General features: G+C 36.6%; 1 protein-coding gene across 3 annotated transcripts in view; it reads right to left on the bottom strand.

The window, feature by feature from the left end:
• Positions 1–22742, bottom strand: part of LOC129268578 (uncharacterized) — a 93192-nt gene that overhangs the window by 27655 nt on the left and 42795 nt on the right. For all 3 annotated transcript variants that reach the window (XM_064104930.1, XM_064104931.1, XM_064104932.1), the window contains 9 exons: positions 19249–19422; positions 13721–13906; positions 11503–11727; positions 7056–7326; positions 6280–6483; positions 3420–3536; positions 2025–2230; positions 1563–1647; positions 581–787 (listed from right to left, as the gene is read on the bottom strand). In XM_064104930.1, the coding sequence (XP_063961000.1) occupies positions 581–787; positions 1563–1647; positions 2025–2230; positions 3420–3536; positions 6280–6483; positions 7056–7326; positions 11503–11727; positions 13721–13906; positions 19249–19422 (1675 nt within the window). The remainder of the gene's footprint in view (positions 1–580; positions 788–1562; positions 1648–2024; positions 2231–3419; positions 3537–6279; positions 6484–7055; positions 7327–11502; positions 11728–13720; positions 13907–19248; positions 19423–22742) is intronic.

Below are 22742 nucleotides of genomic sequence, written 5' to 3'. Positions count from 1 at the left end.
CCCATCTAATGCAACGGTCTTTTTATACTGATTTCATCCTCCTACTGGCTCTAATTAACATCCTTCCCTAATTCAACGTTCCTTCTTTGGAAACCTATGAATGGAGAGATTATGGCAGAGACTTAAGAAACTATTGTATCCGTTACACGAAGAACTCACCTCCGAACGAGAAACGCCCGCAAGAGCCTGTGATCAAGTGACGAGCATCATTCATTAATCGCATGAAGAGTTAGTTACAAAAGAGAGACGATCATGTTGTGCGGACCCCGAAAACCCTTAATAAGGTGACGAGGAAACCCCGTAAAACCCGCGAGGCACTTTAAATGCACAAAACGTTACCAGAAAGAGAAAGCTGTCAGTAAAACTATTGAGAATTCTCAAAAACAATGCTGTGTGGCAACCTTTGACGGAGCAAAAAGTCGTTACCGCACTCTTTCGTAAAAAAAATAAGACTCTGTCGATCCCCTCGTATTGCAAAGCCATTCGATCGTATTCCCGAGTCGAATCTTTTGACCTCCCATCTATCAAATAAAAACATGTAAAGGGTATCTAATCCCATGTATCCAAAAAGATGCCTTACCAAGCAGACCCCTCCCCGTTGCGTTCTCAGAATACTCAGGCGGGACCATGACGCTTATATCCAAGATCCCATTCTTAAAGGTCACTGTGAAGGACGTACTCGAATAGCCTTCTGGTTGAAAGAGGGCTGTGGCCTTGATCTCATCCTCGGATTCGGTCTCATTATCCGAGGATAAGATGAAAGTCGGATCCTGTGAGTCATATCCATCTAGGTATGAACATAGAGAGATTAAGAGAGTACAATTTGGCATTTGTTGTAGGGTACATCACCTAAACATTTATTTTTTGTTTTCAATTTAATTTCTCGGTATGGTCTCAAAGTTATAATCATTATGTTATTGCTTTGATCAGCTGTTGTACTGTCTAAAATTATTTACACCAGCCAACACGACAATCTCAGCATTTTAAAATACCGCTACCAGTACCGAGGTCATCATAATCATCATCATCGTCATCATCACCAACCTAATAAAACAAATCATCGCCATCATCGTTATCATCACCACCATCATCATGATCATCATCACCATGATTGTCATCATCCTCATCATCCACCTTATCATCACTGTTATATCATTAGTATTATTTCAGTCCGTCAATCATATATTTTCAAAGCTTCTTTTAAAAGAATAACAGTTATCGTTTATGATGTACAATGTTAATTCATGTTTGATTTTAACGTTTAGGAAATCTTACATATTAATGGAGAAACCATTAAATGCGTGCTTAAGACATCATCCTCACTTTCAGGATCGTCATTATCATTCACCAGCATCATTACCAGTTTACCACCACCACCGGCTACCACCACCATCATCGTCATGATGATTGTCATCACATTTACCAAACTACAATAAATACTTAATTAAGTCTGTCATATTAATGGAGGAACCATTAACTAGAACGTGCGATTTCATCATCGTCGTTTTCATCTTTATCATCATCATCATCATCACCGTTAATCTGTAATACTATACGCTTACCGTTTATGAAATCTGTCATATTAATGGAGGAACCATTAACAAGAATACTCATTTCTGTCCTGTTGTCGTTCAGCTGGAATTCAACCTGATCAATATAAAAAAAAAACGATTACAAATCCATGTTGTACAGTACTCAAGACGCATTGAAATACAACACAAGAAAGAATGCAAAGTTACATGCATCAACCAAATATACAATATATCGGTAAGCTAGTGGAGCGTGGAATTGGGACTATTTGCATGCTTTAAACCTTAATAAGCAATCGGTTTTGGATAACCATAATCTAATGAAAATTCCTTTTGAAAATTCATGTTATCATTAACGATTCTCACATTTGTTTTATGCGCCACTGAAAAGATCATACCAAACAGCCAGATTTGGCGACATCAAATTCATCCTTGACCTCTCACATTTGTTTTTGCATTGAATAAACTGAGAAATGAATCCCGCACTCCGCCTACCTTTGTGATATTTTGTGTAGAAGCGAACCCTATGAAGACCGTTCCGTGTTCAACGGGTTCACTGTTGTTAAAAGCCTTGCCAGTTCTTGATTGTAAAACGAATGGATCACCGTGACTGTAAGACAACGTAATGTATTCACCAAGGCCGTTGAAGGTGTATTTCCTACCATCCAGAGTATTGATATGCGGATCACCCCAAAACCATCCTAAAATTTTAACAAAAAAGTAGAAAGAAATGTACAAAAATACTCTTTTCAAGAATCACCTTCGTTAACAAAGCTACCATTCGTTTAACGTACCCGATCCCATTAAGGCTTGAGGCCACTTGGATGTCTGTTACTTGGGTTCATCATTCTTGATCGACTATATCAAATCAATGTCACCAAATTAACGTTGTCTCCTTCTATATGGAACTTTCGCTAGGCGATACAAGACTGATTCAAGAACAGGGTATATGTATTGAAATGCCAGTCAAATGACAAAGCTTAGATGGGAGGTATTTGTCGATAAATGGTGAACCAGTACAGCAGTTTCGTCACAAAATTCGGAGCTGACAAAAATTACTGATATGCAGTTTGTCAAGAGTCCATGACTTAACTGCTGAATTAATTCCTCGCTGTATTCGACAAAGACTTCTTGGTTGTGCTTTGTCGTAAAAGGAATGTGACAATATATTGTCTATGTTCCTGAACCGGGATTTGGAGACTGTGATGGCAGAACGCTACCCCGAAAGAGCCCAGTTGCCAGTTATGCCACAATATTATGATGGTTGTTGCTTTCATTATTTTAGTTGGAGTGGAGAAAGTGATTAAATAGGGGTGGGCCATTTCCTCAATATTTGTTATCTGACAAATTGCCAGATCTGACAACATTCCCAATTTTGATCGGCTGAGAAGTAATGTTACTATAGAAAAAGTCTGGTAAAACATGTAAAACGTCCGACAAGTTCTTTCATGAAAATGCTCCATGCAGCGGCAAGACAGAAACCAAGATTATCTAATGAGCAATTATAGACATCGTTCCGATGTATGAAGTTTTATGTAAAGGCGGATTGCAACGACGACAAAAACAATGTGTAACACTAACAATGATAATAATAATAAAATGATAATAAAAATAATAATAATGAAAATAATAATAATTAATAAACCCATAGCACTTTAATACATTGGAACGACGTCTCTAAGCGCTTTATAAATCATTCTTCCAGTCATCTGACCCTGACATGCCCAAATACAAAGTATGCCTTTCTTTAATCCCTGGGGAGCATTTCAACAAGAGTTTAAAAAACTCATTTGCTCGGCGTACTACATCTACTACTATGCTGTAGCATCTGATAATATGATAACTCAGTATCACTGTTAATCATGATTTTAGTTCGGTGATATTTCTTACCCCACCGTGGTGTTCTGTAACCAAAGCAGTGAGCCCGTGGACGACGTCGCTCGTAAAGCCTACAGAAATTTCCACCAGCAAGTCCACAGCAGTAGAACCGTGGTAAGACATCTCTTTCTATACAATTTAAAATAAATACTGATTTACTAATACAATATAAAAAAATAAAAATAAAGTGTGGAATTTAGGAAAAATTATAAATTGGTTTTATCTATACATACTTCATATTTCAAAAATCGCTTAAAGGGATTGTCCGGGCTGAAAATATTTACATCTAAATAAAAAGAGTAAAATTCACAAAGCAAAATGTTGAAAATGTCATCAAAATCGGACAACAAATAAAGAAGTCATTGAATTTTTTAAGTCATGAATATTCATTAGGTGGGCTGATGATGTCACATCCCCACTTTCCTTTTTCTTATGTTATTACATTAAATCATTTTTTTTCAGACATTTATCAATGACGTGTCTCCATTATGACGAAATAAGTTGCGGCAATAAATAACTAATAAATTTAATCAGTTGTCAATCCAATTGTTTTTAGTTCTTGGTAGAAAAACTAAACCTAATTTCATAAAATAAAAAAATAAAAATAAAAATGGGGATATGACATCATCAGCCCATGAAATCAATATTTATAAAGACATGCCTAGAATATTTCACCGGAATAATGCAAATCTTTAATATTCAGTAAATTCTTAATTTGTTATCCGATTTCGATTTAATTTCTCAGCATTGTGCTCTGTAAATTTTTGACTTTTTATTGAAATACAAATATCCCCTGCTTGGACCATCTGTTTAACAATGAGCTCCCTTTAATTGTTGTTTTTCGATGCACATAAATTACCCAACTTTCATATAATAATAATAATAATAATAATACAGGTACCGTATGGGTACCAGTATTCAACCTGGCATAATTCAAAGATTTTGACATATTCCCCCAAATATTTAGAAATAGGGAATTTATCTTAATTTCATACCTTTGTTATTTCCAAGGTAATCTGTTGTCGGTATTTACTTTATCAATCTGTCGACTGTGCGCGCGGAGGATCGAATTATGCGGCGATGGCCTTTTGCACTGAATGGCACTAGTATTCAACCTAGTGAGGATAGATAGGGAATCTTAAAATGGTTTGGATCGCTAAATTAGATCTAGATCTATGCAAGTCTCTGGCTTTGATTAATTCCCTGTTTGGTCTCATCTCAAATGGTCTAGTCAATAGTCGGATGGGACAAGGGCAGATTGAGAGACAGGGCCATCTTTCATCGCTAGGTTGAATACTAGTACCGACGGATTGAATACTAGTACCAAAAACCGTCGCCGTAAAATTCGATCGCCCGTGCACGCAGTTGACGGGTTGAAGAAAAAAATAACGGAATAAGAATAACTAGCATTTGCTCTTGGAAATAAGACAGGTCTGAAATTCAGGTAAATTCCATATTTCTGTATATTTGAAGAAACTCTCCAAACGGGTTGAATACTAGTACCCTTACGGTATATTTACCCAGGGAAGCCGCTTCAGTTCCGAAAACTGTTCTCCCAGCGGGCCCTGCTATCATTATTACCCCGGCTTTAGCTGGGCTGCCTAGGCGCTCAAAGCATTCAAGGAATTTCTTCCTACCGGGTACCCATTCATCTCACCTGGGTTGAGTGCAGCAAAGTGTGGATAAATTTCTTGTTGAAGGAAATTACGCCATGGCTGTGATTCGAACCCACGACCCTCTGTTTCAAAGTCCGAAGACTAATCCACTGGGCCACAACGCTCCACTGCTCGATATTGCTGGCCGTCTTCATTCTAAATATTATTGAAACCAGTCACATGTAGATGGACCTAGGTATTGACAACATGGGGGCGTCATGGTGTAGTGGCTCTGACATAGTGTCTCTTAATGAGAGTGTCGTGGGTTCAAATCATACCGAAGGTTACCTGAAACGATCTGCTAAGCCCCGGGTAATTTTGCTTCATTTATTGTACAGCGCTTAGAGACTTTTGAAAAAGAGGTACTAAACTAAGGGATTAAAGATACGATTAAAAAGTTTCTACCGCACACATAGGATGTTTTCGCTCCGTGACGTACGGAGTATTTAAGAACACAGTACATGCATTGAAAATACCCGTTAAATGACAAAGAATTAACTGGGAGGTCATTGTCGAAAAATTCGCTTCGTGATTTTTGGGTAGTTGCAGCGTGTAAACCTAAAATCAAATATGGCCTGCCAGCGAGAACAGGGGCATGGCTCTGCCCACGGTGCATAGGATGGCCTGCTCAGATCATCGCTGTACCAATCTTGGCAGTATCGGCGCGGGTTGATGTACCAATCAGGGTTTGCATCAAGACGGTAGATGTCTCTGCCCTGTACATTGATAAATAATAATGATAATATCAATTATATTTGATTTATGATGCCCTAAATTGTGAAGCTGAACAGCATTTTTGTCTTAAGTTTTGGAGCTGATGAAAAATTGCAAATATATCGCTTGTCCAGAGTCAATGACTAAACTGCTGTTTTGATTCACCAATTTCCGACAAAGACTTCTTGAATGTTCTTTGTAATGAAAAGCATTTCATAATACATCTTCTCTGTTTTTAAATTTTCGTAGGTCGCTGAGCCACAACTCCTTATACAACGGCGCACATTTATTATGCGGCTTAGCTCAAGCTGTCAAAAGCGCGTCGCGCAATCAAGGAATTATCCGGCAAAGCAACTTGCCTCCCTGGTAATGACAATGCGGGTCTATCTCTCGCTGAAGAAAATTACGCCAAGGACTAGGAATCGAACTCAAGGTCCTGTCAAAGGTGAGTGTCAGCTCTACCAGACTACAACTCTTGTCATATGATGTACATGCAAACTCACCAATCCATGCATAATAGTAACTCAGGGAGTAATAGAAGAATGAGAAGAATCTAGCGTTCGGTGGCATAACTGCTTGGTAGTGGCTGGACTTCCAAAGACTTCTATATCCCCTGATCAAAGCTGAGAACCCATAGGTACATCTGTATCCACCTCCAACAAAAAATCTGGGCCATCGAGGCTGGTAACAGGTGGTCCCTCTACTGTCTGTTAATAGGACATAATTATGACAAAATAGAAATGACTCATGGCGATATTAATATCTGATTAAAACTGTGGTATTGCACTTCGTCAGCCGAGCTAACACATTTTGTTTTTTACATTTTGAGAAAAAGCTGACTTCTCTATAGGACAATACGGCACCTGGGAGAAAATCAAATGGGAGCATTATACTAATGAAAAGTGAACGGGCATGAGGCCAATTGATAAAACCGTGAGCTTGATGGCATTTGATTAAACTAAGCCATGTTCTAATGTAGTTTGGCATCCGGTCCATTTTCATGTTAACAGGGTTGAGAGTTTGAATTTGCTTATGGTAAAGGTCGAGTTCAAGGGATAATATTAGAATAAGGGATGTCGTTGGATGCAGGTAAACTGCGCTTCTGCAGCGTCTAATAACGACATGATCGTCCACGATGTTCTGGTAGAATCGTATACGATATCGCTCAAGTCTGAGGAATATGCATCTTACAAGAAGGAATATGAAAAGACCCACTTGTAACAGAGGAACGTCTTCATTACAAGAAACAGATGCACGGAAAGAAAAATACACTGCTCACCGGAATAATAACTAGATAGTCCCGCATAGCCATAACCGTATCCGTAGCCATAACCGTAGCCGTAGCCGTAGCCATAACCGTAGCCGTAGATTGGGTAGTTGCAGCGTGTAAACCTAAAATCAAATATGGCCTGCCAGCGAGAACAGGGGCATGGCTCTGCCCACGGTGCATAGGATGGCCTGCTCAGATCATCGCTGTACCAATCTTGGCAGTATCGGCGCGGGTTGATGTACCAATCAGGGTTTGCATCAAGACGGTAGATGTCTCTGCCCTGTACATTGATAAATAATAATGATAATATCAATTATATTTGATTTATGATGCCCTAAATTCACTCTGCAGAATGTAAAGGCGGAATGAAAGAGGAAGAGAAGGTAAGAGAGGAATGAATAAACGTTATGCAGTGATAGTTGAACTAAAAAAAAGGAGTAGGCCCAAGTGTCAATTAAACATGAAGCATTAAATAAATGTTTAAAGGTAAATGACAGTAGTTGCAGCAAACAATTATTTCATGAGAAGGTCTTAGGAAGAAGCAAAAAATGTGATAATTAAAACGGCCGATAATAACACTTTATTCCTCTCAAGATTTATCTCTTTTTTCAAAGTGGATGTTTTTCCTTTGCTAAATCCAACCATTGGTAATATAAAATGTAAACGGAGTATGTACAGTAATATCAGATGTTTTGAGGAAAAGAAAAAAATGGATAGGGCGGGACAGCTGCCACTTCCATTAACAAAACCGATCAGACCGACCTGTTAGTTGCTGCATTGACTTCACTATCAAGGGGACTTTAAAACGACTTTAAGGAGTAGAAATGAAAATGATGACGATAACGAGTTGAATATTACATTTCTTATATATTGTACTTTATGTTATCTGAACAAATTATTGTTTTTACCACGGATAGTACTACGAGCTGGGGAGACCCTGGGCGGATGCAGGATTTTTATGTGGGGGGGGGGGGGGGCTAATTGTTTTCTTTTTACCTGGGTCACCCACAAAAAAACAAAATGTAAAAAAGAAATACATATCGGAACCTTTGAAAGTATTGAATAGTGAAATCAAAAGACGCGCGTGAGCCCCGATTTCTATGAACATCCTGTGCTAAATTGCTCTCCTAGATAATAGGTCAGGAGGGAGCGCGGATTAGAGATTCCTCATGAAAAAGAGTCTGGGCATCTATTGTTCATGACTTGGTGCATGAACAAAAGAATGTAGTCGCGTAGAATGTTAACAGGTGGCTACTTTGGTCAGACCAGTAATACAGAACAAATAGGCCTATTTTCTTTTTGAAAATTGGTATTGATTTTTTTGTTTGTAACTGATCTGCATTTCCTCTTCTTTGATTCACGAAAAATAAACATTTTATTTCTTACTTTGTTTATACTTTGCCAAGAACGCCCATATTATTTTGTGGGATTTTATACCCCAAACTTAGTATTGAATCTGTCCGATCCCCCTTTATCTATATTTTAATATATCATCTTTAATTTTATATTTTGTCTCCTGACTGGCAATAACTTTGTTTGTTACAATACGAATAGAAAAAACACGGTCTTATTTTGAAGACTACACGAATGAAAGGGTACGGTTGGCCACACTTTGAAGATACAGGGTTCTGATATATTATTGCGTGTGTTCGCGTGGGGGATCGCAGCTGTGCTGTGATTGGTCACTTGATCGAGGACAATGCCCTTTTTTGGAATAGGTCGCTTTCAATTGCGTGTGTATTCTTCAGAGGAAGCAACTTGAATAGCAAAATAGTATTTTATTCAAAAGAGCATTATTTTTTGTTATTTCTGTTCGTTCAATTTCATCAATATCTACGTCATTTAAAAGGGTAAACATTGAACTTTCATTTTATCTTCTTAATTTCTTGGTATCTCTACAATTCCTCAGGTTATTTGCTCTTTGAAATGTAGATGAAATTATAATTTCTAGGTTTTACTTATTGCAAAAACGCGAATAAGAAAGATAATAACACGATCATAAACTCCATGAACCATGCATCATTTCGTGTGTAGAAGGTTTCATTATACAACGTACGGGTAAAGAGTTATGACCGTTTTAAAATCAGTCTCTGCTTACGTTTCGGTCAATTTAGGATTCCCTCGAATACCCCTGGCAGTCAAGGGGTATTCGTATTGGCACACTAAGAGTTAAATCAAGGTTAATTGTTAAACTATTATCATACATCTAGAGCTGGTACATTAATGTAAACTAATATTTGTAAAATCGTGAAATCTTAACTCAAAATCGATAATTCTGATGATAGCTAACACAGAAAAGCATATGTGGGACACGATATTTAATTGAATTCTTTGTTTATGTGGTTAATTTCTCAGCAATTTCGCATTTTCATCCAGAACTATTTGGAACATATTTTTTTATTTATACATACGGACACTTTGGTGGTAATTTTATTGGATTCTGTTCGAACTCATTTTAAGATCGTTACCGCTGTTTATCTTTAATTATGTATACAGAAGTGCATCCTCGGATAACCAGGGGAAACCTATTCTATTACCCCATGCCTTTTCAGATTTGGGAGCAGCTATGGTTAGACCAACGGATGATTCGACTAGGGATAGTAATGTATTTTAGTCATGTTATCACTCACAACTATTGCCTGCTACCACTTCTTACCTACTTCTCCTATTTACTACAAGACCTGGTCATTAATAAGCAATTTGTGGAATGTTGTGTAGTTTAGACTAGCACCCTGTCAAAATTTTACGAGGTATGATTGATCAAATAGTAAAGCTAGCACTAGAAACAGCACAACTGTATAGGCCTACGCGACTTTGTACTTGCTAATCAGCATCTGAACGCAAATGTCAATACATTTAAAATTGTTATTAGGCCTCTTATTTATCAGAACCTTTTAGTGTTCTATGAAATGTATGACATCCCCTTTGTTTTAAACACTGTAAATTGGGGGTACAAGAACATATTCCCGTTGTGCATTAAGTTGTGCGTAACTTGATTTGTATGACCATGGACCTATAGGTCCATGGTATGACATAACTTCTCGATTTTTGCGATGGGAATGGGATGTAAGTTCGGCGCTTTTTCATATGAAATAATTCTCGAATGTTTACTGATTCAAGTTTCAATAAGGGTTCTGGCCTGTGGCGGCCTCCATGTTGCATTTATATATATAACTGATCTGGGAAATATATTTCACTTCATTGATACTCATTAGGTTGTCACAATCCACACTCAAAGGGATCCAAATGGACTTAAACAGATTTTTGAGATAAATATTAAATATTTTCTTTGTTTATAAGACCATTTAGGGGGGGGGGTGAATTTGATATTTGATTTTGTGATATCAATATAATTGCGAAGGCCACCACACACAGATCTCAGATCTGGTCCACGATCCGATTTTGGAAGAAATCGCATTTTGCTCATTTTCTGAATATGTGAAAGAAAAGTAACTTTCTAGTTGAGATTCAAAATAACCTAGAAAATACTATTATAGCCAATTTGCATGATACGCCCGAATTAGTTTCAAATCGTAGCCAATAGTATGATTGATACGGTGTCGTTACAACTAGATACTGTTATATATAACAAGAATTGTAAGAGTAATTACATGTATTTATTTATCTTCTCTTTAAGAATATTCCAGAATGTCCTGGCAGTAAAGCTTTATTAGGCACTATATTTAATGAGATAAAGTAATTTCTGTTATTTCTGCAAATTGCAAAGATAGTCGCTGATTTGAACATAATGATGTATTCGTATGGTGATTTAGAGCATTACACAGTAAGGTATTCCATGATTCAATATTAAAATCAAATTGTATTACGTTTTATCCAAAATCGGGTAGCAGACAAATCGTGAGATGTGCGGTGAAATAGAATAAGACTGTTAAGATATCTGCCATTAATTAGGAACTTTTAACATTCTAAAGTCTAGATCGAAACAGATCCCCAACTACTTAAAAATATTTTATCGTTAACTTCATTTCTTTTTTAAACTACGAAGGGTACACACACAATTATAGAAACAACATCGATGAATGGATGCATGAGTATACATCATAGCTAGAAAACAGTTTGTATAATAATAATAATAATATAGGCATATTTACCGAGGGTAGCCACTTCAGTTTCGAAAACTGTTCTACCAGCGGGCGCTGCTATTATTATTACCCCGGCTTTAGCTGAGCTGCCTAGGCGCTCAAGCATTCAAGGAATTTCTTCCTGCCGGGTACCCATTCACCTTAACTGGGTTGAGTGTAGCACCATGTGGATGAGTTTCTTGCTGAAAGAAATTACGCCATGGCTGGGATTCGAACCCACGACCCTCTGTTTCAAAGTCAGAAGACTAATCCACTTGGCCACAACGCTCCACATGAACAATAGATGTTGCAGTTGATGGATTTCCGGAGACGGTACACTAAAATGTAAGAAAATATAGGAACCTATACTTTACCATAAGACCAGTGTTGCCAATTCTTAGATCAGGGCGATAGCTTTTATACAGCACAGCTAGAGAGTTTCCTTCATAGACGTTATACCAATTATGCCTGGTGCTGAAACCGATTCTAGCCGGTACTGACTTAGAGAATGGATTCCAGTTGAAATTACCTCCCTGGTACATCGTCAGAACACCACTTCTTCTTCCGTCAGTGAAGAGAACAGCTTGGTAGGTTACCATCTGAGGGTGTTGTGAGAAACAGATTTGCAATCAATTGGAAAAAATGTGGTTGCCGTTGATAGACCAAGTTTAGCTGTATTATATCAGATCACACTCCTTGAAAGAAGCATGATCAGTAATCAGTCAAACATATTTAATGACCCTAAAACCCCACCCCCATGCCGAAAATGACTCATTTTTGTATTTTGTGTAAAAAAATCTATGGGAGATGAAATTCATATCGGGCGACTATTTTTCATTCTGACAGGTCTGCTTAAATACTTTAGGGTTTAACTTAGTTTTTAAAGGGTCTCTAATAATTTCCATTGAGAAAAAACAATGAACAACAAAAGATAAAAAATCAAAGAAATACATACAAAAATAAAACAAAAAGGAAATACATGTAGAAAACAAATGGTTTTCGTATTTTTTTTTCTTTGTGGTATTTGAATTAGAATTGGGTGTTGAATATACAATAATGTTTTTCATGAATAAATTTGCATATCTCATTTATAATAAATAAAAAATGATTATTTTCAAATTGTTTTCAAACTGGTTTGTAGTTTATGTAGTAAAGAATGTGCGTGCCAAATTTCGGCGCTATCGTGCAAACGGCGGCCGAGATCGGAAGGGGAGGGTCAATCAATAAATCTCAAATAGCCCCAGTCAGTCCGCAAGCCCCTGTGTTAATGAGCAAATGAGCAAGATTTATCCAAGTCCTCTCGTGGCTGAATTCATGTCCCTGCAAAATCTCGTGAATTGTGAGACTTTCTTTCTCAAAGAATTTAACCACTTTCTCCTTGAGTAATATTGATCATTTTTGTACCATGGGCAAGTGTAAATGTTACTCTTTTATATTGGTCATTTCTTTTGAATGAAATATTTTGATAAATAAGTGAATTTTTTACCTGAAAAGATGCATCAAACAGAATTTTCTCCCTCTGTTTTCACTTGCAAATTGTGCAACATTTTGTGTTTTAGGCACCAACATTATTCATATCATCAGAAAGCTCAAACTCTATACTTTCTTACAATGTCACTCTTGATATGTGGCATCTTTTAGATGGGTCAGCAGCCAGCTTTTTCCATCAAGATGCAAGACGAGATTTCTGAAATTTCTGAGTAACATAAAATCCAGAGTTCTGATTGGCTGAATACTGTTTTCAAAACAAACAGGCGCGGGTAATTTGAAGAGATTACCACATGGTGAGTGTGACCTTGCAGAGGCCCAGTGTGGGGAACATTGGAATGTGCGTGGGTGTGTGGTCTCTTTGACCAATCAGAGCGCAGTATTCTTGTTTTTGAGCTGCAAAATGTACTTGGCCTATGAAAGTTGGCTGCTGACCCATCTAAAATACATCTTCTTATAAAAATTATATCATATTAAAGCTTAGATCTTTAGCTTTATCATGATTTAAAAATCATTCGTGCCCAAACAGAAATTAAGTGTAAAAACAACAACTTTTGTTGCATGAAAAAAAATATGTTGTTTCATGTTTAAGATCAAAAGTTTTTCCAATATTACAACATTCTTTTAAAAATCCAAACACATGACCTAAAAGAATAATTATTCTTCTTTACAAAGATACCAAAAACATAAAATTTGGTCAATATTTAGAGCAGCAATGGCCGAATAAAAAGAGGTGTTTTGGTTCGCACCAAGCTCATTAACTATGCAAAAACCCTCTAGTCATGAATATCACTTGGATAAAAGAAGCTACTTTTTCAGGGCTTGCGGACTGACTGGCCCGGTCCTCTTAGGGTTAATGTTCTACAGAAGATGGGAATGATTCATCAGGAGCAGAATAAAGCCCAACTTTTGAAGAACAGTGAGGAACGTTGGGGCGCAATATGAGCTGCCAACCCGGTCTCGAAGGGTTCCGAACATAACGCAATTCTTTTGAATAATGTGCTTGCCTATTAAACAAAGCATTATACCTCTGTACCAACTCAGAGCCATTGATGGTCCTGAAAATGGCCCTGTGGAATAAAAAAAAAAGGATTTCCATTTTACCTCCTGTCCTGCCACTGATCCCTGAGGTTGCACATTTTCCCACGTGACCTTGCAGATGAAGTTGATTCCATTGATGAACCGGAAGGACTCCAACCCTGCCGGAAGTGACAGAGATGCATACAGTCTTTGTTGTACCGCTGCGAGAAGAGCAGCTGAGTTTCCGTACCCCTTGTTGATGTCGTATACCTACCATACGATGGGAATTGTAATAATAACATTAAAAACAAGAACAAACCAATGATAATGATATTAATAGTAATGAAATGATTACAATAATGGTTGGAAATAATAATACTCATATTAATGCTAATTAATTAATTATACATAAAATTCACACGGAGTAAAAAAAAAAAAGGAAGAATCCCACCCATAGTATGACAAAATACTACAGTTGTCTTCTTTGACTTCAATCCACTTGTGGATGGAAAGCACTTCAGACCGAACGAATCATTTGCTTTGAACGGAAATGGGTAGAATTGACATTTTTGCGACACAATAATAGACCAAGGATCTAACCGAGCCGAAAAGCACTTCAATGGACTTGCTGCGGGTTATTGATTGTATTTGACCCAACTTCTGTCACGGAATTTCTTTATTCATTTTCAATCAAAGTCCAACATATATTCTCAAATTCTGTACTATTTGGGGAATAGCAAACTATGAAATAAGGAAACAATAAATCAGAACAAGTGGAGCGCCTCTTGCGGTCTCGCATGCATTACGCGATTCAATATAGCAGCAGTGCTGACTTTGAAAACTACTATAAAGTAATTACGCACAAAAACACGATTCATAGAATGATATAATACTATGTTCATTGACCCTAAGTGACATCATGTGACCTTAGACTTATCAGTGATACTTGATTACCCTCATGTATACATTCATAAACTATATTCATAAACGATCAAAGTTGTGACGGCAATTTAACGATTTCCTCCAACATGGCCAAAGTTCATTGACCTTAAATGACCTTTGACTTTGATCATGTGAGCTGAAACTCATACGGGATGTTTGGCGATACTCGATCACTCTTGTGTCCAAAATTTATGTACTAGATTCATACACTTTCAGAGTTATGATGGTAATTCAACAAATACTCCCAACATGGCAAAAGTTCATTGACCTTAAATGACCTTTGACTTTGATCATGTGAGCTGAAACTCATACGGGATGTTTGGCGATACTCGATCACTCTTGTGTCCAAAATTTATGAACTAGATTCATACACTTTTAGAGTTATGATGGTAATTCAACAAATACTCCCAACATGGCAAAAGTTCATTGACCTTAAATGACCTTTGACCCTGATCATGTGACCTGAAACTCGCACAGAATGTTCACTGATACCTCATTACTCTTATGTTTATGTTTTTTTAACCAGATCCATAAACTTTCAAAGTTATAATGGTACTTTTACAAAAACCCCAACATGGCCAAAGTTCATTTACCCCAAATGACCTTTGACCTTGGTCATGTGACCTGAAACTATAATATATATTGGGTAATTACCCTTATGGCCAAGTTACATGGACTAGGTCAATACACTTTTTAAGTTATGATGATATTTAAAAAATTTAACCTTAGGTTAAGATACTGATTCCGCCAACATGGTCTAAGTTCATTGACCCTAAATGAATTTTGACCTTATTCATGTGACCGCGAAACTCGGGCAGGATGATTAGTAATATTTGATATTATATCCAAGTTTCATGAACTAGGTCCATATACTTTCTAAGTTATGTTGTCATTTCAAAAACTTTATCAGGAAGGTTATTCAGATAGGCCTGGACTAGGTCAATACACTTTTTAAGTTATGATGACATTTCAAAAACTTAACCTTAGGTCAAGGTTTTGATATTGATTCCGACAACATGGTCTAAGTTCATTGACCCTAAATGAATTTTGACCTTATTCATGTGACTGCGAAACTCGGGCAGGATGTTTAGTAATATTTGATATTATATCCAAGTTTCATGAACTAGGACCATATACTTTCTAAGTTATGTTGTCATTTGAAAAACTTAACCTTCGGTTAAGATTTGACGTAGCCGCCGTCGCCGTCGAAAAGTCGGCGCCTATAGTCTTGCTCTGCTACGCCGGCGAGATAGAAATGGACACGGCAAAATATGCATGTAAAATTGGGAACTTTTTTAGTAAGGTTTTTTTTTTATTACATCGAAACATTGGCATGATTGGGGGGAGATAATTGACGCTCATTGTATCAATCCCGTTTTCATTGAACCAGTGATTAGCACGGTTTATGTTTATTAATAAAAATCTAAAAAGAAAAATATTATTAACACAAGACTGATACTCAATTCTATATTTTTGTCATAAATCGAAATTGCTTCAATACCTAAAATTACAAAAAAAAAATGTTAACAACTTTCTACCATGCTGACTCCATTAGGTAATGTGTACACTAAACCTAATTTGATTTGCTACTGAGCCCTACTATCATTATTTGGACATACGAATAACTGGCGATGTCGAGGTTATATGTGTGTGGATAGTGTTTCGAAAGATGCAGGCCTATCTGAATAACCTTCCTGATAACAGGTACTTATATTACCGCGGTAAAGGTCGACCGGTGCACAGAGATGGCTCCTGGTAGATACAAAAATGCTTAATAACGAAAGACTGACGTTAATGTACTTAAAGTTAAATTAAGAAGACGATTCCAAATATTGATATATTTACATTAATAGCAACCTTACAACCCCCTAAACACTAAGAGGTGATTCGACCCCCCATTTTCTTTTTTCAAAATAGTGGATTTGAACGATTTATCCCTACCCATTTTCCCTGAGTTCGCTCCTGCAATGCCTACCGAGACGGGTGTTCTCTGACTGTGACGTCACGGGGGGTATTTGGTCCCGGTGCAGTAAACAAGGCAGTGCCGTTTTGTGTACTATGCACGTACACCTTCATATTTACTCTTTTGTCAAAACTTCATTTTATCGCTATTGATTTTAAGTGAACGATATTGAAAGGAAGTAATAATCATTCAGTCATATAGTCAATAATATGTCCCTACATTGTTAAAACTGTTCTTCTTTGTAGCGATTTTAGACGATTGTAATGCCTTGTTTTCGTTCGGGACTGTGTCCGTGGCGAAACAAGTCATAATGGAATAAACTGCAGTTGAAGTTGTATCTGCGAGCCGGAGAACTTGCAAAGAGGAAATGATTAAAAGTATATTTATGGCCGTACTATTATTCCAAATATGTAAATTCCCTCAGAATGATACCTTAGACCCTAAAGGAATAATTTTAAGGCGAATAATATGAAATTTGATCAAGATCTTCTCACCAGTCGATAACGTAGTAGACGTGTTATTATGACATATTTATCCGCGTGTGACGCGGCTCTTGCAAAACACAGTTGGTTGCGGAATTGCTTTGTGCCGACCGCGGCCGGCCGCTCCGGCGCAGCTAGCTGTTGAGCTACCGTGCCGCATACCTTTATTGCTGTCTTCAACTCACTTGCGAATTGCGTTTGTATGTGTGACGGTGACCTCTAGCGTAATTAGATATTCTTTATATGCTGATGACACCTGTTTATTACATTCTCATAAGAACTTGCAAAGTCTTATTCGGGAGGTAAATACTGAAATTTGTCATGTTTTTGCCTGGTTTTGTTGTAATAAGCTGTTACTGAATACAAGTAAAACAAAATGTGTTTTATTTAGAACAAAGGGAAAGAGGGTCTTTGATAATATAGATCCAATAATAGTTGGTGGTCGACAAATTGAATTCAGCTCAAGTGTGCAATTTCTTGGTGTCACAGTTGATGAATACTTGTCATGGAATTATCACCTTAATAATGTGTGTTCTAAAGTATCTCGTAATGTTGGTGTGATATCAAAAGTAAGATATTTCTTACCTCAACGAACATTGGTTTCTGTATATAATGCTCTAATTGTGCCACATTTAATGTATTGCAATATTGCTTGGGGGAATACATATAGGACTCATGTACGTAAACTACAAGTTCTTCAAAAGAAAGCTATAAGATATGTAACAAATTCAAATTATCTGGCTCCAAGTTCCCCGCTCTTTTTGCAGTTGAATATGTTACCATTTAATGAAATGGTCTCGCTGAATTGTGTTATTTTCATGTATAAATACCAATCCCTGCATTGTTCTTTTTTACAAGAAACTTTTGTGGTTAATTATAAGATTCATAATTATAACACACGTCAGAGACATCTTATTCACCAACCCTATGCTAGAATTAATGTTACATTGAAATCCTTCAGAACAATTTGCGTTAAAGAATGGAATGTGTGTCCTGCTGATATAAGAAGTAGCAGTACCCTGTCTCGGTTTAAGAAATTATGTCATAAATACCTACTTGATAAATGTAAGACCAGTTGTTAGTTGCACCTGGGGGTGACATGTTTGGAGTGTGAATGTGTGTGTTTGTCTGTGTGAGTGTGTGTATGTGTGCGTGTGGGTAGTGTTCCTGTTGTGATCTTTAAATACCTTGTATTTTTTTCTTCTTCTTCTTTTCATAGTTATTCCATGTTTGAGTAAAATATCTAATGCAGGGGCCCCTGATTACAAGCTGTGCTTCTTTGGGGTCCCAAACCTGTCATTTGTTTTAGTTCTTTATAATGTAACCATTTATTTTGTTTGTATTTTGTTCTCCTTTGACTGGTTTGAATAAATTCAATTCAATTCAATTCAATTCAATTCAATTCAATTCAATTCAATATAGAAAACAACTCGGAAGGCCAAGAAGAATAGTACGTTTGATTCGAGATTGTTCTGTGGAATGATCGAGCTATGAGTGGAAATGATCCAGAGGATATAAAAATGGAGTCATGGACAAAAGGAAAGAAGAAAAAGACGCCAGGGGGTCACTGCATGGTCATGAACTGCGGGTCGACATACCAGACTACAGTACACTCAATGCCTGGGTGTTGTGTGTATATTGTATCGGCGTGCAGCGCGCGCAGACCTAAGCTAGCCGCCGGAATTACTTTCCAGCTACTCACTTGATGGAACATCATGATAAAATAAATGAGAAATAGTGAAAATATCATACAATAACTCACTGTTTGCAATCTTACATCATGATTTAAGAGTTCATGATAATTATTCATACTGTTTTTTATACAGGGAAAGTAAAGATTTGTACATATATGATTCTTATTTGTTTGATTTGAGTTGCTTTGAATTTTTTTTTGTAAAATCATCTTTCTCTCTCTGCATAGCATTTCTGTATTACATCTGGGCACCTCTTATACTAAATTCCCCTCGGTGACGTCACACTCAGAGTGATTTTTCTGTACACTCGTCTCTCGGGCTCTGACAGGTGGCTAATTTCGTAGACTTTCAAAGCAAAATATTGAGAAGGCAGAGGATTTTTGTGACATGCTATCTGTTTGAACAACTGATATATACTATATATTGTGTGTCGAACCCATATTTATGGAAACTCACCCCCTTCTTAATTCAACTTTAAATAGGTTGTTGCTACATGGATAGTAGGTCGAAAGATGTATCTGAATAACTTACCTGATAATAGATCTTTGGATTACCGCGGTAAAGGTCAACCGGTGCACCGAATACCGCAATAGATGGATCGCGGTAGATATCAAAAAGGTAATATAACGACGGGTTGATGTACTTGTACAGGTGATAGCTGCGTGGATAGTAGTTCGAAAAATGAATCATACCCGTTGATGTAAACTGTAATGATGAGATGAATCAGAATAATAAGACCGTAATTTTTCGTTATCGAAATTGCGAAGGAAAGTTCTTTACTTTTAGTAATGCAATATTATCGTACAAGGTCTAGTATTAAGAGATGGATGGATGAATTGTGGTGGGGGTCATCTATCGTAGTACGTGCATTTTACCCGTTAGTTCTATACTAATAGTCCAGGAAAAATAAGGTTTGACCGCAAACAAATTGCAATATAATTTTTTTCAACGCAATGCATTTCCATGAAGTCCCCCAAATGACATACTAAAAGTCCAGAAAATCCATTTAGTGGAAAGATGTCTAATTTGCAGAAATCCAAAATGGCGGCTACCGTAAATTTGTTTGATGATTATTGTTAGTAGTACAAACATTGTTCTGATCATAGCACTTTGAAATATTATGATAAAAGCATGAAACTTTCACCAGTGTTATATCTTGCCATAGGCTTCATTTTGAAATCAGAATACAAATTAAATTTGACCTCCGCTGACCTCTAGAGGTCAATGACCTTAAGTTCAATGACCTCTAAATATAAGAAAATTGATGCTTTGCATCATTAGTACATAATAAATATGGTTATAATGAAAACAAAATGATTCAATATTGACTTTCAAGGTATCTTGATATTTTATAAAGAATTTGGTGGGTTTTAGGTCTTGACCTTTGACCCTGGAGATCTGGAAAAGGTCAATAACCTGAACATTTTAGAATATTGACACGTAGCATCTCTGATTTATGAACCTGTAGGCATCTAGTGTAAAAATTGCAATACAATTAATTTGAGCACGATGCATTTCCATGAAGTCACCAAAATGACATACTAAAAGTCCAGAAAAATCAATGTAGTGAAAAGATGTCTAATTTGGATACCTGCAAATCCAAAATGGCGACTATCGTGATAATTTTTGATGATTATTGATAGTAGTACAACATTGTTTTGAACATAGCATATTCAAAACTTATGATAAAAGCATGAAACTTTAACCAGTGTTATATCTTACCATAGACTTCATTTTGAAAGCAATATGCTATAATATAGTCAAATTTGACCTCCGAGGTCAATGACCTCTAAATATCAGAAAATTGATGTTTTGCATCATTAGTACATAATAAATATGGTTATAATGAAAACAAATTGATTCAATATTGAATTTCAAGGTATCTTGATATTTTAGAAAGAATTTGGTGGGTTATAAGTCTTGACCTTTTACCTTGGAGAGCTGGAAAAAGTCAATGACCTTAACATTTTAGAATATTGACACGTAGCATCTCTGATTTATGAACAGGCTTCTAGTGTAAAGATTGCAATACAATTAATTTGAGCACGATGCATTTCCATAAAGTCACCAAAATGACATACTAAAAGTCCAGAAAAATCCATGTAGTGGAAAGACGTCTAATTTGCATAAATCCAAAATGGCGACCATCATGAAAACTTTTCATGATTATTAGTACAAGCACTGGTCTGATCATAGCACTTTAAAAAATTATTATTGAAGCATTGAACTTTCATCAGTGTTATATCTTACCATATGCTTCATTTCAAAATAAGGATGCAAGTCCGATTTGACCTCTGCTGATCTCTAGAGGTCAAATACCTTAACTCTTTAAGAGCCATTGGCAGCTATGCGTGCCCTTAGCCCTCTAGTGTCATTGGCACGTATACGTGCCCAAATATTTTTTTTTGTTTATCCAATTTTACAGCCAGAAAATCAACACCATATTCTGTGTTTTTAATGTTGTTATACTGGCAATTAATTCACAATTCATTTTATCATATAAAAAATAGTGGTTTACATAGACATTCTTTGAGTAAAATTGTATTTTTGCATCATTATTTTGAAGAGTTGATTTCGGATATTGCCGCGATCTGAATCAAGATTTCCCCTATAGACACGTGTGATATAACGGTTGTGTGTAGCAATACACATACTTCTATGGGCAGAGCAAAGGCGAATGTGCGAAGGCATTCAGCTCGGAATTGACCAATGACAGAGCGGTACGATGTTCCTCACCCAACACTACTCGCCCATTCGCTATTGTTACATGAATATTCATGAGCTATCGATCGGGTGTTTTGCAGGCCCGTATGGTAGTATTCTTGTGTCAAGGCTTTTTCTGCCTGCAAATGTGCACGGTTTGGGATTTTTTTTTTTTTGGGGGGGGGTGGGGGGAGGGGGCGGGGGAAAGGTCTTATACTTTGTTTTTAGCATTCTCACAAAAATGTTCTCGTTATAAATATATGAGTAAAGAAGGCTGTAATTTCCAACTCTCGTCTGCGCACTGCAATAATCACACTCATTATTTATTTATTCATTTATTATTGTTATCATTATTATCATTATTAGTATTACTATTATCATAATCATTATTATCATTATTTTTATTGTTATTATTATCATTATTCTTCTCCTTCACCTTCTTTTTATTATTATTAATGTTATTGCCATCAGAATTATCATCATCATCATCATGATTATTATCAAAAATAATTGTTGTAATCATATCAATTGCATTCCTTCTGCAGCCAAACTCTCTCTTCATAAACTTAAGATCAGGTAAATAACGGTTCATATTCGTTTGTGTTTTTATAGCCCAAATCATTAAAAAAATGATTGTTATGCTTATCAATATCATATTCAAACTTCTCAAAACAAGATGAATCGTTCAATATTTTCCTCGAATTAAATAGGAAGAAGCAGAAAAATAAATGTAATAATTAAAACGGCCGATAATACCGCTTTATTCGTCTCAAGATTTTTTTTTTTTCAAGGTGGATGTTTTTCCTTTGCTAAATCAAACCATTGGTCAGAGAAAAAGTAAACGGAGTTTATAAAGTGATATCAGATGTTTTTAGGAAAAGAAAGAAAGGGATACATTAACAAAACCGATTAGACCGACCTGTTAGTTGCTGCATCATTGACGTCACTATCAAGGGGATTTTAAATTGACTTTAGAGAGTAGAAATGGAAATGATAATGATGATAACGGGTTGAATATTACAATTCTTTATACCACGCATATTATTGTACACTATGTTATCTGAACAAATTATTTCTTTTACCATGGATAGTGCTACGAGCTGGGGAGGCCCTGGGCGGATGCAGGATTTTTCTGTAGGGGGGCAAATTGTTTTCTCTTTACCTGGGTCACCCATAAGAAATCAATACCGGAACCTTTGAAAGTATTCAAAAGTCAAATCAAAAGACACGCGTGAGCCCCGATTTCTATGAACATCCTGTGCTAAATTACTCTTCTTTTAGATAATAGGTCAGGAGGGAGCGTGGATTAGAGATTCCTCATG

The sequence above is a fragment of the Lytechinus pictus genome, chromosome 9 (assembly GCF_037042905.1).
Source record: "Lytechinus pictus isolate F3 Inbred chromosome 9, Lp3.0, whole genome shotgun sequence".
Classification (NCBI taxonomy): Eukaryota; Metazoa; Echinodermata; class Echinoidea; order Temnopleuroida; family Toxopneustidae; genus Lytechinus; species Lytechinus pictus.
The sequence above is the reverse complement of the archived record's forward strand: the minus strand, read 5'-3'. Positions and strand labels throughout refer to the sequence as shown.